This window comes from Tursiops truncatus, chromosome 8 (assembly GCF_011762595.2).
Source record: "Tursiops truncatus isolate mTurTru1 chromosome 8, mTurTru1.mat.Y, whole genome shotgun sequence".
NCBI lineage: Eukaryota > Metazoa > Chordata > Mammalia > Artiodactyla > Delphinidae > Tursiops > Tursiops truncatus.
In genome coordinates, this window is record NC_047041.1 from 32446818 (window position 1) to 32464713 (window position 17896).

General features: G+C 39.9%; 1 protein-coding gene across 2 annotated transcripts in view; it reads right to left on the minus strand.

The window, feature by feature from the left end:
* Positions 1–17896, minus strand: part of ARHGAP42 (Rho GTPase activating protein 42) — a 287206-nt gene that overhangs the window by 11532 nt on the left and 257778 nt on the right. Inside the window, exons 16-22 of one of the 2 annotated variants that reach the window (XM_019923816.3) lie at positions 17399–17457; positions 14804–14909; positions 10004–10163; positions 8656–8800; positions 7006–7386; positions 6471–6627; positions 4367–4429 (exon numbers count right to left, since the gene is read on the minus strand). In XM_019923816.3, coding sequence (XP_019779375.1) covers positions 4367–4429; positions 6471–6627; positions 7006–7386; positions 8656–8800; positions 10004–10163; positions 14804–14909; positions 17399–17457 — 1071 coding nt within the window. The remainder of the gene's footprint in view (positions 1–4366; positions 4430–6470; positions 6628–7005; positions 7387–8655; positions 8801–10003; positions 10164–14803; positions 14910–17398; positions 17458–17896) is intronic. The other variant, XM_033862115.2, reaches the window with a different exon arrangement.

The following is a 17896-nucleotide window of genomic DNA, read 5'->3' on the forward strand; positions in this document are numbered from 1 at the left end:
CCAGTGATGTCTTAGAGGTTAAAACCAGTGCCCTCCTCTCATGAGCTCCTTGACTTTTTGGTAGCTTCTACCAGACTGACCTTGCTTTCTCCTCGTGATGATTCCTCCACCTTCTTCTTTGCCTGACCCTTAAATGAAACCATTCCTCAAAGACCAATGCCCAGCCACTTTACCTTTTCCCTCAGTAAGCCCCATCACTGGGTAAGCACGCCTTCATCTATACAGTATAATTGCTGTGCAGAAGTTTCTGGCATCAAACTTCATGCTCTCTCCTGGTTCCAGCTGCACGTTTCTAACTGCCTCTCAATGGTCCTCAGGCTCCTCAAACACAGGGGCCAAAATGTTCCTTGCCCCTCTCCATACGCTCATAAACTAAGCTCAGGAGCTAAGTTATCAATCACTCTTTCTGACAGTCAGTCTCGAAGACTTGGAACCTTCCCATTCCCAGTATCAAAGCAGTTGCTCAATCCTAGTTCTAGCCATAAAATTCTCCTTACAGTTTTTCATGCTTTTGTTAATGCCCTAATTAAGGTCTTTAAAATATCTTTAAAATATCACCAGTTCCACCTTAAATGGTTCTCTTCCCTTCAACAACCTCCTTGAAAAGCCACTTGAATGATCTGATCAAGTGCATCACTGATTAGATCACCTCTTTGCTCAATGACTCTCAGAGGCTGCAGTGAATCCAGAGGTGTTATTTTTCTGTTGCTCAAGACTATCCACTAAAATCTCCCAACTGGTCTCTTTCCCAAATGTGGCTAGTCTCTCTACCATCCACTACCAGTTCTACCATTCTTCGAGGTCCAATTCAAGAGTATCCTAAGGTCCCTAGAAGGAAAGCAAAATAGGCATTGTAGGAGGTTAGTAAGGGAAATACCCTCAACTTCTGTTGTTTAGTTGTATTTAATGGTACAAAAGGATTTCAAATGACTGTTAAGAGTTAATGTTCAAATACCAAACACATATTAATTAGAGGCTTGATGATCTTAAGCAAGCAGTTTCAATAATAATAATTATAACAATATTAGTTATTATTGTAGAGACCGTCTATGGAGAATTTACCATGTACTTCAAATACATCATTTTGTACACTGGCAACATGTCAGAAACAGAATTGTGACCTTCATTTCATAGATAAAGAAAATGGATTTCCCAGAATTCAGACCAAGATGGCAGAGTAAGAGAACATGGACCTCACCTCCACCCATGAACACATCCAAAATACATCTACATGTGGAACAATTCTCACTGAAAACAAATTGGAAACTGGCAGGAGGACTCCTGTACAACCAAGAAAGATACACATGGAATTGAGTAGGAAGGGAAGAGAAGCATTTGGGTCAGGATCTGTACCCCTGGGAGGGAACTCAGAGGAAAAGAGAGATTAGACAGGCAGAGAGCTATCCTGGGAAGGGAGCGATACAAGCCCCAGGTTGGGTGCCCCAGTCCTGAGGGCCTATGTGGGGGAGAAAAGTGCCCTTGGCTGGTTGGAGGACCAGTGGTACCAACAGGAGGGCTGTGGGAAGCCTGGACTCGTCTTGGGAAGAGCACATGCACACTGGCTTTTCCCCTGGCAGGGTGGAGAGAGGTCGATCCTAGCGGCTGCTGGGTTTCTGGCAGCTGCCTCACCACATACACCCCAGCTCAAGCCCAGCCAATGCTCCAGCCCCACAGACTCCACATCACAGTGCAGCACTGGACCTGGGACAGCAAGGACTAGGGAGACGACTTGACTGTGGGATGCAGAGGTGACCCGGTGCCAGGGCAGAGCCTGGGTGGGGCAGTGGCAGCCATTGGTGGCACTTACTCAAGCAGTGCATCAGAAGCAACCCAGATCTCTGACGGTGGCCACTCCACACTCTGTGTGTGTGTGGTGGCCCCCCATACACACAGAGAGTCTGTGCGCGTCCTGCCTGCCTTGTGGAACAGTTCTATGACACGGTAGGGGCAGCAGAGGTCAGGGCAGTGATTGGCTGTGAGGGATGAAGGTGACTTGCACCAGAGGCTGTGTCTGAGCAGAGCCATGGGCACCTGCACAGGCAGTGCATCGGACCTCTGTCTGCAGCTGACATGAGCTGAGAGCCTACATGGGCCCCACTTGCTTTAGCACTTCCCCCTCTGGGGCAAGGGTCCTGGTGCAGGGAAAGGGAAACACACACACTTAAAGGGAACAGAGCCAGTTCAGGCCATACCTTCAGGGCTTCTGCTCCAGCAACGTGGGATCAGACCCTGTCCCCGGTAGGACAGTGACAGTCGCTAAGCAGAGGCAAAGCCATGCCTCACGTCCTGTGCAGGCTCTAGTCCCTCCAGCACCAGCCACACCCCCTACCAAGGTGACAGCTGTCTGCACACCCTGAGAAAAGATGTGACTTGCATCTACATCAAATCCAGCTCTTTCACCAAAGGCACTGGGCAAACACAGTCTGTATAGGGATACTCCCACATAAGATCACCCCTTGAAGACCGCAACAGGTAACTGTTTTACCTAAACTGATAAAGGCAGACAAAGTTAAGCAAAATAAAAGGGCAGGTGAAAAGTTATGACACTGTGCACAAGTGCTGCACACTGACTGACAGAGAAGACTTAAACTTCAATATATCATTGAGTGAGCTCTAAGTTTATGCCGACAACTATTAGAAGTGGATTTGGAGTATTTGGAATGTAAAAGCATATTGCAAATGCATAGATTGATTGTTGAACATCTGGGTAAGCTTACTGTATAACAGAGTAATTAATTTACTGTCATATACTGATTTACTTGATTAATATCTTGCTGTCTTAAAGCTCTTAAAAGATTATCTCTGATTCCAGTACTTGAGTTCTTAAGATTGTTTAGAGCTTCCTAATAAAAGGGCTCCATCTAGTGGAGCAATTCAATCATTTAGCAAGACAGACAGAAGTAGCAAGGTTAAATCCCTTACACTAAGGCCTAACAGTAGTGACAGTCTCAGAGAGATCATGTTTGCTCTGACATGCACAGTGCTTAGTTTTCACCATGCCTTGATAAAAAGGAAGAAGGTGAAGATGCTACAGACAGAGGTAAGGTACATGCAAGTACGCTGGGATTTGCTATATAAATGCAAGGCATTGACCATCGTCCTAGTGAGATACCAAAGCGGCTCTACTCTGTGGAGTTAAAAACACTAACATAGGAGCACCCTCACGAAGCTTTGGAAAAAAAGAGTGTGAAGGTTACTGTTATCCCTAGTAACTAGGACAAAGCCCAATATTGTGTAGGTGCTTAAAAAATGTTTGCTGACAGTGGTTGAGAGTCCGCCTGCCAATGCAGGGGATGCGGGTTCGTGCCCCGGTTTGGGAGGATCCCACGTGCCGCGGAGCGGCTGGGCCCGTGGGCCATGGCCGCTGAGCCTGCGCGTCCGGAGCCTGTGCTCCGCGGCGGGAGAGGCTACAACAGTGAGAGGCCCGCATACCGCAAAAAAAAAAAAAAAAAAAAATGTTTGCTGAGAAAGTTCACATACTTTTATATGGTCAAGAATATAAATGAGAACACTTGAAGGACAAACCTTGATTTTTTTTTTTTTGGTCAGTACATCCAAAAAAAAAAAAAATCAAGGTTTTTCCTTCAAGTGTTCTCATTTATATTCTCTTTCAACAAGCATTCACTGAATATTTCCAACCTGTACTAGTTGCTGACGGTAAAAAAAGAAAAAGAAAAAGAAAAAAATCACAAATAGCAAAATACTAAGAAATTCCATTAGTTTAGACATATTCAAAATTAAAACCCAAAGTCCACTGCAGATGAGAAGAATCAATTTGGACCGAGAGAAGAGGAAGCAGGTACCTTAGAAGCAAGCACATGAAGAGCAGCAAGATATAACAATTCTTGTCCTTCTAACAATGGAGCGGAAGGTAAAATCTGGAAACCCTGAATGAAGTACTGCACTCAAACACCAGAGCCCCCTGGGGCAATCAGCTCTACAGCACCATAGTGGCCATTAAGAATAAGCAGTCTTTAATGCATGTTCATGAAGCTTCTTCCAGAAAAAAAGTTCTATTAACTTTTACAAGTCAAAAATACACATTTGAAAAATTTCCACAAACTAACTGTTATCAAAGGAGTCTTTGGTATGCAAAGGGTTACGGCAACTTGTGTCTTTCAGAAAACCTCTTTGTTTAGACCCCTTCCTTTGTGAAGTTTTTAGCGAACAAGGCACTGCTGTAACATTTTGACATGCTAAATGCTGTATATGGTCATGACCACTTCCCTGTGAAGACAGCAGAGGTGGATTTGACCATCTGCAGAACTGAGGGGCAGAGTTGTCAAAGATGACCTGCCATGTCAACACAAGGCAACAATGTCACCACTATTTTATGTTTTTTACTTGAAGAGTTTTGAGAACTTACCGCCCAGAAGAAACTGACTTAAGTGAACCAACGTTTTCAAACAGTTGGGCCTTTGCTGCCACACTGAAAAATAATTTTAAAATACAAGTTTCATTAAAATCCATTAGAAAATCATGCAGCTCAAAGCAAAATTCAGGGTTATCAGTTAACCCAAACAGAAAAATTAGTTAACATTTGTCCCCAAAATTTGACCTGAATTTTAATTGTTTTAAGCTTTAATGTAGAAGAAATTTTTAGATGTAGTCTCTAGCTCACCGAGTACCAGACAGTAATAAACCTATAGCTACTTCCTCTGGGGATTTTACTGCCTGCATTTTTTGTACCTGAGAAAACCCTGGGAGCAGAAAAAAAGGAACACTTTTTCATTGACTCCCGTGGAGCCACAAGGGAGGAGTCACATCAACAAGACAAAAGAAGAACTGTTTTGTGTTCTGATAGCTAAGACACAACTAATTCTAAAATTGTTTCACGTATTTTTAAAATATTTGAACACAGTTCCTATAAAGTGAAAAGAGAGAACTCTGAAAATATGACCAATAAATAAATTTGTTTCAAATCATGATGAGGGAAAGGCATCTATTTGAAAAGTGAGACTATTGGGTAGACAGTGAAAAGAACTAAAACTAAGGTACCCTAGATAATTAGAAAAATTCCTATATTTACTAGAAGAGAATATAAAATTCTTTGAATGATTTTTTAAACTAGATATTTAAAAACTATCTTATTTCTTTAAATGACAAACTTTTTTTCCCAGAGATGAGCCATTTGATAATCTGAAGGATCATTTTACACCTAATACAGAACATACGGTCTCTACATTTTAATTTCTACTTTATCCGTAAAAATCACAAAATAGCAGCTCTTCTCTTTCCCCCACAAAGGAGAGAGTTTATATTCTCCCATCTTCCTTGACATATTTGGCTTAAAATTTAATTTCTCTTAAGGGCTAGAACTATACACACCAGAACTAGAGCAGACAGAGTTACAAATATATCTGCCTATATCGTGGTAGCTGGATTTCTGAACATGAGAGATAACATATGTGAAACACACTCTGAAACAAAAGGTTCTTGTCAAAGAAAGGGATGTACTAATAAATTTAAGATGCTGTTCCTCTGGAAACAGGCTTAGTAAAATGCCTTACTGGACTTGTAATGAATAATTAAAATGTCAGGAATACCACCATATTAAAAATGGGCATGGCATAAGAGAAATAGCACAGACTCAAGTTGGACAACCCTGGGTTACAATCCCAGCTCTGCCACTTACTGGCTGAGTGTGTGTGTACCTTAACTTTCCAGTATTAGCTCTAATTATCTCTAAAACAAGATTTATACTACCTACTGCAGAAGGACACTGTGGACCTTAAAAGAAATAACAATATGCAAGGATGCTCAGTAATAGCTCATACAGCATTTGGAAAAGCTCAGCAAAAGTCAGGAAAATAAAATGAAAGGGAGAAAAACTTTCCTCTTTGGATTCTCTTACTTGCTTTTCCAGTTTCTCATTTTCTCCTCTTTGCCCCCTTTCTGTTCTCATCTATACACCCTACCCTCTCGGCCTTTACACCTCTGGGTCATTTCTTTCAATTAGAAGCACTCCTTCTTGCCTTTCATGTTCCCTGTTCTCTCGGAGTTTAAATCAGTGAGTACTCAGGTAGGGGAGACATACGATGGAGAGGAGAGAAAACCAACCCTCACCAGACAGAAAGCAGCTATACTTCTAACAAAGAGAGGGAGGGTCAAGGATATGGGCAGTCGCCACAGCTGAGTGGTGGATGTTTCGCTTTCACAGGAAGGCGTCTAGTTTCAAAACCCCAAACCACTATATTATACATCTGTTTTCATGTCTTTAAATTAAGCCATAGCTCTGCTCCTAAGGAAAGTGCCTGAAGAGTCTCCCCATGAGATTTTATATGTATATCCTAAGCGTACTAACTTTCATATCACTTGTAAAAGAGGACAGGGTCCTGCAGAAGTTGATGGCACCCACTCCACAGGTGAGCATTTGGCTGTGGGAACCCTAAGAGTACTTATGCACACACTCAGCCCCTGTATACCCCTGGGAAGCACAGCAAATAGCAAACAAAGGCTCTCTCACTTACACGGAGCCGGGTCGCTGGTAACCATTGCTGGAGGCAGCGTCTAGCCTTAACTTCCTGCACATTTTGGGAGGCAGATCTGGGTTTGGCGGGGCTTTGGGCGTCTCTTTGGAACCTATGGAAGTTAAGCTTTGAATGGATCCACTGTAGCTCTTGTTTCCTAAAGAGAAAGCCCAAGAAAACAGGCAAGGTGCTATTAGACAAAATAAGAGCCGTAACACAGTCCATGCGCATAACAAAAGGAGGCATTTTTCTCTGAGCCCAAATGAGAAGGGACAGAATGTTCTTTGAGCACAGCAGCCCATCACTCTGGGAGATCACAGTCTACCGTAATTACAAAGACATCACCTCAGAGAGATGGAAAGATCCAGAAAAAATGTCACAGCATACAGGAGTTTTAAAAATCCTAGCTCAGGAACAAAGCAGGTAAGCATTGTCTGTCCCTTCACTATTAAGTTTTCCCTCCTTAACCATGCTGAACAATCCAGCAGGTGACACAGGAACAATGACATCCTGCACAGGCTCTATGCTGGCTTACCTTCCGCTGCAGAGATGGATCTGAGGGAGGAAGCTGAGGCTCTTTTCAGTCCTGAAAGCCCATAAGGCCCTTTCTTGGCCAGGTCTATGGGTGGGGACACATCCCCTGGGCTAGTGACCGAAGTGACACTCTGGCAATCTGATTCTGCATCTGTTTTGGTTGCATCTTCTCTAGAACTTGACTCAGGACTAGTTGTCCAGAGACCAAGACTTTTCTGTCCATTGGAAGGTGATGGGGATGCAATCCAAGGAATCCCTCCAGATTTCTCCCTGGGAGGGCAGGAAGCGGACTTTGTCGTGCTGTTTTGTTCAGAGGAGTGAGAGGAAAGTGACTCAATGCTCCCCATTGGTGTGCTGTCCGGGCTGCTGCTATAGGAGTCGCCTGAGCAGGGGCAGGGGTGGGAGAGAAAAGAACAGCGGCTCTCTGTTGAAACCGGCACCCCCAAACCCTTCTGTTCTCCAGCTCTCATGTGCTCCGTGGCCACCTGACCCCACTGAAGTGATAGGCCTTTACGTGCTATGGAGGACTGTTCCTCAGTTCTGGAGAAATGCTTTAAAATATGCATTTGAACTCGGTGAAGGCTTTTTTCAATACTATTCAAGGGAGCTTTTATATGTGCCCTGCCCGGATGAAATAATGTTATTTCTTGAAGCATTAGTGGGCTGACTTGAATTCAGACAAAATTTGCTTCTGAAACAGGACTCACAAGTATGAGAAATAAGATTTCTTGATGATATTAAAGAAATCAATGGAAGGGGGAAATGCTGAGACATATGTCTGCCTTCTTTTACTTTTCTGATCTTAGGTGATTCTGAGTTACAATGGTATCTGAGTCCTCCTTCATTCAAAGGCACCATTAACAGTCGGCTGCAAGTTATAAGCTCCTCAGAATTTTTAAAGAAAGGATTTTTCTCCTTTTTCTGCTAAGAATGTAGCAACATAAGAAAACTGGTTATTTTAACTGGCTGTATTTTTTAATGTTTCTACAAGTAAGGTATAAGAAAAAAATCAGAGAAGCTGTAATAAAGTATTCAAATAGTAGATCTAAATTAAAAATTTAACACTGATTGTGGGGAAAACTGGGAGTGTGGGGAGAGGGTTGGGAGTCGAAAATAAAATGAAAATGGCCACAGTTTAGCACATGCTTTGGGCTCAAGCTGCCACCCACCTTATGGTGGGGCTTGGCTCAGAATAGTAAGTTAGCAATAATGTGTGGTGTAGATTCTCTTTTTATTTCTTTTCTCTCTGTTTCAGACCCTTTGATACCCAAGAGATGATGCTTTAAGAACATAATGTGAAAGGAAGAAAGAAAATGACTGCCTCAGCCAGGCTTTCTCTTGCTTTCTTCTCTATGACTTTGACAACAGGACAAAACCTGCTACGAAGTAGCACCCGATGTACTTAATCACCGTTACAGAGAAAAAGGGCATTGCACAAATTATTTTTTCCCTTTGTATCAGGAATGAATTTGCTTGTCCAAGGTACCTTCCAACTATACTGACAGAGACTACGTAATGTGGTGGGTGGGGGGGGGCAGGTGTTGAGACGACAGCACCAGTAAGAATATCTTCTATTTCTACCTAAGTACTAATAAGGTGTGATAAAGCCGAATTAATGAAGAAGGCATCTCCTTGAGGCCAGTACACTTACTATCGGGTTCTGCCAAGCATGGGGTATACCTCCCTCTGGGCTTCCGGGAGCCTGTGGAGAGGCAAATTGCACGTGTCCTTCGGGATCCAGATCGAGACTGAGGCTGAGGAAGAGGGATGCTTGGGTCTGGGGCAGTATGAAAAATCTACGTAGAAGAAAAATGGACTGAGGTCAATAAAAAGGTGAAATTGACATTTTCGTCATAAAATTGGCTTTGAGAGCTATTAAATAATCTTAGAACTATACGTTAGTTCACCAATTGCATGGCAAGAGATGCTTGATACAAAAAATAAATATCCTAGAGCATTTATAACTTTTCCATTTACACTGAGTAATGCTTCCTCTGGGTTTTCTTTTTTATTTTTCCCCATTCCCCAATAGTGAAATTCAGATTTTCCAATAATTTTAAGAAATGTGTCAAATATTAACAAATGTCTATGTCAAGACACACTGATTCTTTTTACTATGATATTCTCTTTCACCTTCATGCTGAACATAACCTGAGGGGAAGAGGCTCGTTTTGTACCATTCCCCAGCTGAGCAGCCCCTTGCTTCTCAGGAGAAGGTGCTGACATGCTGTTGGCCCCGAACTGTCAAGAATATGACAAGCTGCAGGCAGAGGTCTGAGCACAGCTATAGGATGCAGCCGTGCACTCTTGGGTTTTAAGAGCGCTTACAGTCTTAGCTAGGTACCAAGGATATCCTTCTACAGGCACCAGAGAGGAACTGGGGAAGGAGAGAGGCACTGCCATCCTCTCACAAGGACTAGATCAGACATAAATGGATCACAATGTTTAGACCTTCAATGGCTGAGTTTGCTTAATAATCCAATCAACTTGGCTCTCCCAATTTCTCACTTTTATAGTTATTCTAAGATCTCACTCTTTTAGAGAAAGCCTCCTTAGGGATTGGATATAGAGAGGGTTTCAAGACTGTTCCCTGATTATTTTCTTTTGTTTTATCTAGAATATTAGCTCTGCTGTATAAGGAGAGTCTAATTCCAAAAAGCTGAAAAAAGTTAAAATAGACTTAACCGCAAAATGATTCTATTTTCTGAGTATGAGTAAAAAACTAATTATATAAATACTAAAGAAGAAAATCTTGACAAGTAAATAATGTCAAAAGAAAGGAAATCATTTACTTAGAGGATTTTGAGAAGCACTTAAAAACTGAACAAGAAAAAAGAAAATCAAAGTCCTCATGAAGAAGCAATTTACACAAAATTTACAAGACTGATACCAAATAGGGATCTTAGATCACAATGTGAGGATCATAGATGATACAAATGCAAGATTTCTTCTTAGAAGCCAGATAAAATTTTATATTTCTACATGAAAATTCAGTATACCTTTTCATAGTGCTCTATCAGAATTTCAACCACAATATTCTGAAATTTAATATTCATCATGGCAGCCACAGTTTCTTCCTGTGCTCTCATTAGAGTCGGACCGAATATGACACCAAGGTTTGAGACAGTCATGAGATTTTGCTGGCTATGTAGTGACACTCTGCAAATAAGAGGAACAAAATATTTTAAGTTATATGTTTAATAATTATTAAATGTTCTCATCCACTAAACTTATGGCATAAAATATAAACATGCCATTACAGGCTAACTTTCCCAAATAGTCAGGTTCAGCTACTCCCAACTGGCATTAGTGGGTATAGTCTAAAAAGATGTAAAAAGTTAACACTGGCCAAAGTAAAACATAATTACAAAGGCTAATCTATCGAAGGAAAAAACCTTGATTTCCTAAGTGGAGTTCAATCACCCTAGAGAGATTATCAGCTGTTTGGTATTTCCTACAGTACTATACTTCTTTTAGAACAGATGGTTAAGAGTAGACTGGTTGTCAGTCATAATGGCCATCATTAAAAAGCCTGCAGATAACAAATGCTGGAGAGGGTGTGGAGAAAAGGGAACCCTCCTACACTGTGGGTGGGAGTGTAAGTTGGTATAGCCACTGTGGAAAACAGTATGGAGGTTCCTCAGAAAACTACAAGTAGAATTACCATATGATCCAGCAATCCCATTCCTGGGCATGTAACCAGACAAAACTATAATTCAAAAAGATACATGCACCCCTATGTTCATAGCAGCATTATTCACAACAGCCAAGAAATGGAAACAACCTAAATGTCCACTGACGGATGAATGGATAAAGATGTGGTACATACATACAATGGAATACTACTCAGCCATAAAGAAGAATGAAACAATGCCATTTGAAGCAACATGGATGCAACTAGAAATTACGATACTAAGTGAAGCAAGTCAGAAAGAGAAAGAAAAATACCATATGATATCACTTATATGTGGAATCTAAAATATGACACAAATGAACCTATCTATGAAACAGAAACAGAATCATGGACATAGAGGACAGACTGGTGGTTGCCAAGGGGGAAGGGGTTGGGGGAGGGACAGAGTGGGAGGTTGGGGTTAGCAGATGTAAGCTTTTATATAGAGAATGGATAAACAAAAAGGCCTTACTGTATAGCACAGAGAACTATAGTCAACATCCTGTGATAAACCATAATGGAAAAGAATATATATATAAAAAGAATGTGTGTGTGTGTGTGTGTGTGTGTGTATATATATATATATATATATATATATATATATATATAAAACTGAATAACTGTGTTGTACAGTAGTAATTAACACAACATTGTAAATTAACTATACTACTTCAATAAAAAAAAATTTTTAAAAAGTAGAGAAAAGGAGTAGACTGGTTATAATTATATTCGGATTCACTAAACATATATTGAGAACCTACTGCCAGGCATTTTCATAGATAATATTGCACTTAATCCTCCCAGGAAGCCAGTTATTTTCTATTATACAGATTTTTCAAAAAGAAGCTCCTCAAGTAAAAATGATGTACCTGAGGTCACAGCAAATTAGGAACAGAGATTTTGTTTCAAATTGGGTCTCCTGACTTCAAGTCAAGAGTACCCCTGAGCTCCCCACATAAGATGACTGGTTATGGCATGTTTCCATCCTACTTCCCTTCTATCCATCCACCATCCACCATCCATCCAAAACTTCCCTAAGTGCCTCCCTAGCGCTGAGCACTGGGCTAGGCAAACAGTAAGACAAGGAGATATGGTAGCATCAGTGCTGGCCTGAAAATGAAAATAAAATGAAAGGGCTCTGATACTACTGACCTTAGAAAAGTAATCCCAGTAAACTCTCAAAAATGACTTTGACTAGTTAACTGATTTAACTTGGAAATTGGATGCATTAATAGGAAATCTCATTTATTTAACCAGTCTCCTAGGTTAACCACTGCCTTTTCTATCTTACTCCCAGCCAGGTTGTTAGAATATAAAGTTCTAGGAAGGAACATAAGATAATGTTTATATCTGATTGAGTATGCACACTAACTTCATTCTAGAAACAAAAGTAAAATTTTATGAGGAATCTAGGATTCTGGATTATCCATGTGACTTTTGGCATAGGACAGGAAGAGCTGACTGTCCCACTGACTGAATTTTCCCCTTGTACCCAAGACAGCACTAGCTCAGAAGGTTCTTGGTTAGTATAAGAATTTCATTCCAAGTTTCCTTTTTATACAACCAAATATTATATTAATTGCTTAAAATGTATTAGAGAGTCTACTAAGTCATCTGTAAAGGCAGTGAGCCTGTCTGTATTTAAAGCTTGGGTCCTTCCAACTTGGAAGCTGGGTGCAATCAGTCCATTATTTAATACCTCTCTCTAGGCTTCAGTTCCCTCATCTACAAAGTATAAGAAGGACAATCCTTAGAGCAGTTTGGGAGAATTAAATAAAATGAGTTAAACTGAATAAAATATGGTCTTAAAATAATAGTCTTCCCTGTAATTAAACTGACTCTAGGTACCCTTGATGTACTCTAAAATGTAAGAGTTCCTGGTAATATAAGTAACCTAGAATATGACTGAATTAAGCTCACTGGGAATAAATTTAGAAATCATAAAAAAACTGGTCTGTTTTGAAAAGGAGAGTTAATGACTATGGTGTTCAGAAGATAAAATATTTTGATCACCTATTTTCTCTTCATTGAATTTCCCTTCTGCTGAGCTAGTCAGTCAGTACAGACCCTTATCATTCCACATTTCAGCCAGTTCTGGAACTCATTCCCTCAACTTGTGTACAAAGCAGATTCCACAGATGTCCTTGTTTTAAAGACAAAGTATTTTCAGAAGTACATCAATGATTTATACCATGTCTCAGAGCTAATTAATGGAGATTTGGAATCAGTCATTGGTTCTTTAGGCCAGTGACCAATCCAGGTCACTGATCTTAAATTCTCTTTTCTTAAGTCAATAAGGTGGCCAGGGACCAAGAGTGTTATTAGTTTACTTAAGTAAGTCATTGGTGATGTGGGCACACATTCTACTGCTGCTGCTCAGACAGTGGAGACTGACCTTTTACAGATTCAAGAAAGAGCCAGGAATGGTGGTGAAGGTTGGGCAGAAGAATTTTAAGTACTCTTCAATGGCTAGACACTCTCTCTCTGCTATTTCCTGTATCACATTCATAATTAAAGGTGAAACTTGTGTTCATCTAACATTCTGAATAATTAAGCAAAACCATTTTATGTGACACTCATGAAACTTTAAAGGTACATTTTAAAAGGCTTTGCTAAAAAATTAGCTTGAATACAGCAAGAGAATGCCCACTAAATACAGTATGGATAAGTTTCATGAAGAGGTCACAGAACTCAAAAAGCATAATTCAAGACTATGTAATTCTGACCAAGGATAGTGAGTCCCTATTCATTAGCTAAAAGAGGTGCTGATATGGGCAACAGTTAAAAATGAACTTGAAATGAAGTCATTCCTAGTGGATTTCCTTCTTATTTCAAGGAGGCTAAATTCATATTGTCTCAAAGTCTGCAAGTTAAGGTGAGGCTGATTAATGTACATCACTGTTTCAAATGTGCATGGCTCAAATTAGGGTACATTGGGTTACTACTTGTAGCAAACAAGGAAGGATTAATCATTTGATTATGAATCGTGGTACTCATTAAGACAAAAAATGTTCCTATTTGTAAATGGGGCTATAAGGGAATTTTTAAGTAAGTTTAAAACCTGAATTTGGACTTTTGTTTCCAGCAGCATGGCTAACAAACTTCTTGATTAAGTGTGTGTGTGTGTGTGTGTGTGTGTGTGAATCAAGATAGATCTGTGATGGCTAAAGTTACGTGTCAAATTTTCTAGGCTGCAGTACCCTGATATTTGGTGAAACATAATTCTAGATATTTCTGTGAAAGTACTTTTAGATGACATTAACCTTAAAATCAGTAGGCTCTGAGTAAAGTAGACAACTGTCCATAACATGGGTGGGCCTCATCCAACATCAGTTCAAGGTCTTAAGAGAAAAAGACTGAGGTCCCTGAGGAAGAAGGAATTGTGCCTCAGGCTGCCTTGGATTCAAGCTGCGACATCAACTCTTCTCTGGGTCTCCAGCCTGCCTTGAAATCAGTCTCTGCAATTGTTTAGCCAATTCCTTGCAATCAGTCAATCTCTCTCTTATACATATGTGTGTGTATGTATGTATATATATATATACATATATGCATATATGTGTGTATGTATATACATACACACACACAATATCCTATCGGTTCTGTTTCTCTGGAGAAACTTGACTAATACAATATCTATCTATCAAGATTTTTAAATACATAGATGAACTAACAGCGGAGTTAGAAAGATCTTCAGAGGCCAACAGATACTATGAATCTGGAGAAGGAAGCTAACATTCAAGTGGCAGTTTGACCTGGTACAACCTGGTGACCCTAGTAGAATAGAGAACTGGTCTTCAAACTTTGGGCTTACAATGTATCTAAAAGAACTGGGAAAGAGCTATATATCCCTTCATATATTTTTAAGTTGACATGAAAATTTTCCATCATTAGTATAACGGTTGCAAGGGTATAATTATTTGCATGTCGTAAACATACACAGGTACACACACACACGTATAGATGTATCTTAAAAACAAACTGCCACATCATTTTTTAAGCACATTCAATGGACTCTGATTATAATAGCAAGGTTATAGCTCCATCACACCCTTTAAAAAGACATGAACATGCCTAAGTTTAACAGCTGAACAAGTAATTAAGTGAACAACATAAGTCAGAGAATTACTTGACCAGGTGCTTTATTAAGATGTCCAGCATCTCTCTGTTTTTCTCTGGTAATTTGTGCACTAATGCATGTACAGCCTCCACCCGGTAGTTTTGGTCATCAGACTCTGTAACATAAAAAAGGTTGCAAAGGTTCAAATTTTAATTGTATTAAAATGCATACATAAACATTAGTAATTAAAGTATCATAACCACTTCCACCCATTGTGCCTTATAAGCACTGCTTCACATGGTAAGTGTTATCACTATCATTTCCTAAGGCTTAGAGACGTTGAGTAATTTGTCCATGGTCTGAAATCAGTAAGTAGAGAAGTCAAACCCAGTTCTATCTAATCCAGACATGTGCTCTTAGCCCCTGAGTTGTATACTTCCATACAACCATAATTCATCTCCTCCTTGGGTTTTGCTACACAAGGATAGAATAAAACCTTTAGCAACGTGAGTGATCACAGCAGTTGTTGCAAGTGGCCTAATGTGCCAGGCACTACAATACACTCTAACGCATTGAAACCTCCAAGTGACTCCATCAAACCAGAGGAAGCAGGTATTCCTTTCCAAATTTTATAGAACCAAAGATGGCAGGGAGTTATTTTTGTGAGGTGTCAGGATTATTGCACAAAGGCCTGGTAGATTTTTAAGCCCACGCTGACAATGGTAAATCTGAAAAGCAAAAAATCATCTAAAGCAAGTCTAGTCTACAAGGCAAGAGCCAAGATGTTGACAAGTCTTCTAGAGAAACTTCTAATGCTTCAGAACAAGGAATCTATTTAATAGTCTCTTACTACAATAAACAGATTCTGGGTTGACTGCTCACCCTGCCAAGCCCTTTCTTCAGAAAGTGCCCAACACATAGGGTTTACATTATGGGACCTTCATCTCTTCTGGGCACAGCTATTTGTTCATGAGGTAAGGAAAGACGCTGGCTTTGGTTGGGCCAAACGTGAAGTTTCTCCCAGGCGTTGGAATGGAGACACAAAAACTGATCTGCCTGCTGGATACGTGAAAAGGCACATCATGTAAACCCAGGTAGAAAGCCAAGAAAAGTCTGTCTGGAAGCGAAGATAAGAATAAGGCAGATATGCAGCAAAGAACAAAAATGAGAGACCCTCCAAAAAGAGTTGGGAGGATGGGCAGAGAAACATCTATTTCCTACTCTGAGGTTCCTGGTTGCAGGCCATGGAAGGCAGGACCCATTCTCTGCCAAGGAATTCTGAGGGACTCCCCTTAGTCTCTGAATAACTCCCCCTTTTTCCTGAGCTGGATTTCTCTTGCTTGAACCCAAATAATACCTAATTTTATGATCCTTGACCCAGACAAAAGATAAATTCTTATACATAAGACACATTTTAATTTTCATGGTAGTGAATAATATGATCATTATTTGTCACAGAAGTGAAGAAAAAAAATCTTGTGACCAAATGTTTGTATCAGAACAACCAGCTCATTGAGCCATTCTAGCTAAGTGGATCAAACACCGTTTTCTATAAAACTAAATTTTTGTAAGAAAGTGTTCTAGGTTAAGGGTCAAAAAAGCTGGCTTGTAGTCCTGATATTGCTATGAATTTACCAGTGTCCTTGGACAAAGTCATCTGCCCCCTCTGGGTCCTGATTTCCTAGTTAATAAAATGAGGTTGGATTATATATTTTCTAAGGTCTTGTTCTTCTTACAAAGACAGGTTTCTATAAAGAGGATGTCAAGTGCAGAGCTTTCAGGAGAAAGCTAAGTAGTATAGATGTTTGTGAGATCATGTGGTCAGTCATGTACGCTGGACTGAAAACCAAGATCATTCAGCTTTACCTGACACTTTTGTCAGTAGACAATACTTCCTGTGACATTACAATGTGTGGTAAACTAATGCAGCTGATTTCTTTCTTAGACTGTGGAAAATACTCTTGTTACAGTCATACCTCATACATCCTAACAATGAAATGCCAACTCCTAAGTGTTACAACTTGTTGTGATGGGCTCAGATGGCGACCTGGCACTTTGAGCCCAACGTTTTTCAAGTACACACTTCTAACTTCTCAGGTTACAAGATTGCCACTGGCCCCTTCCCCTCCCCCCCCAATTTTGAATTAAGCCTATCTATTCATATCACATTATGGCAGTCACAGATCTAAAGAAACAACATAAATATCTGATCATCATCAAGAAATATAAAAAGAGAGAAAAGGTGCTTGCTGCCTGCCAAAAATATCTGACCCTTTCTCCAGATTTAGGAGCACAGCATGTGAGTATGTGTATAGTGAAAGCACTGGCATAACTGACTGTACAGATTTGTGGTCTTGTTTATTTAACCATGAAATTGCTCTTGTAAGAAACTGACATTCACCAATCAAGTAAAATGTAATTCGAATAATTCCTCACAGCTCTTTCTAATGACATCATACTCGCCACCCCAATAAGGACTTATTAAGTAACAAAGTATTTTAGTTCACTGTGATTTCTTATAATCATATTGTAAACTATTAAATATGAGAATGACAGTTTCTTAAGCAATAGACAGGAAAATGTTAACTAGCAGGTTTAAACTTACACCTCTAATACAGCATAAAACCACATCATTTTTAATGCATCCAGTGGAAATGTACTTACTAACAGCAACAATAAAATCTTTGTGTAATTTGTAAGTCATCAGTGGTTCTGCCAGGCACCTACAATAGAGAATGAAGCAAATTTTAGAATGGCAGTATCTTGTGATTTCCCCTGACCTTTCAGTGCTTCTTTAAGAATTGGGTAATTAGGCGTTTGATAAAGTCCTAGCAGGGAGTCTACAGGTAGTTCTAAAATGCAGACCTCAAAGATACCAAGGCCCCTGAGCACTTCTTGCCACCACTGTATTAAAATGGGAGGCTGGGAGACAATTTTTTTTTTTTTTTTTTTTTTAACTTTGTGAGAACTATTGGACCAGAGGAGCAAAAACCCTCTCAGATATGGGGGCAATAGTGAAATTTTTTTTTTTTTTTCAAATTCAACTTGCGGTGTCTTAAAAAAATACATGAAAACCCGAATTCAAATCTAACATGAAACAGAAATTATTATTTAGTATTCATAAATTATTGCAGCCTTTTAAGTGTATTGTTTGAACAAGCA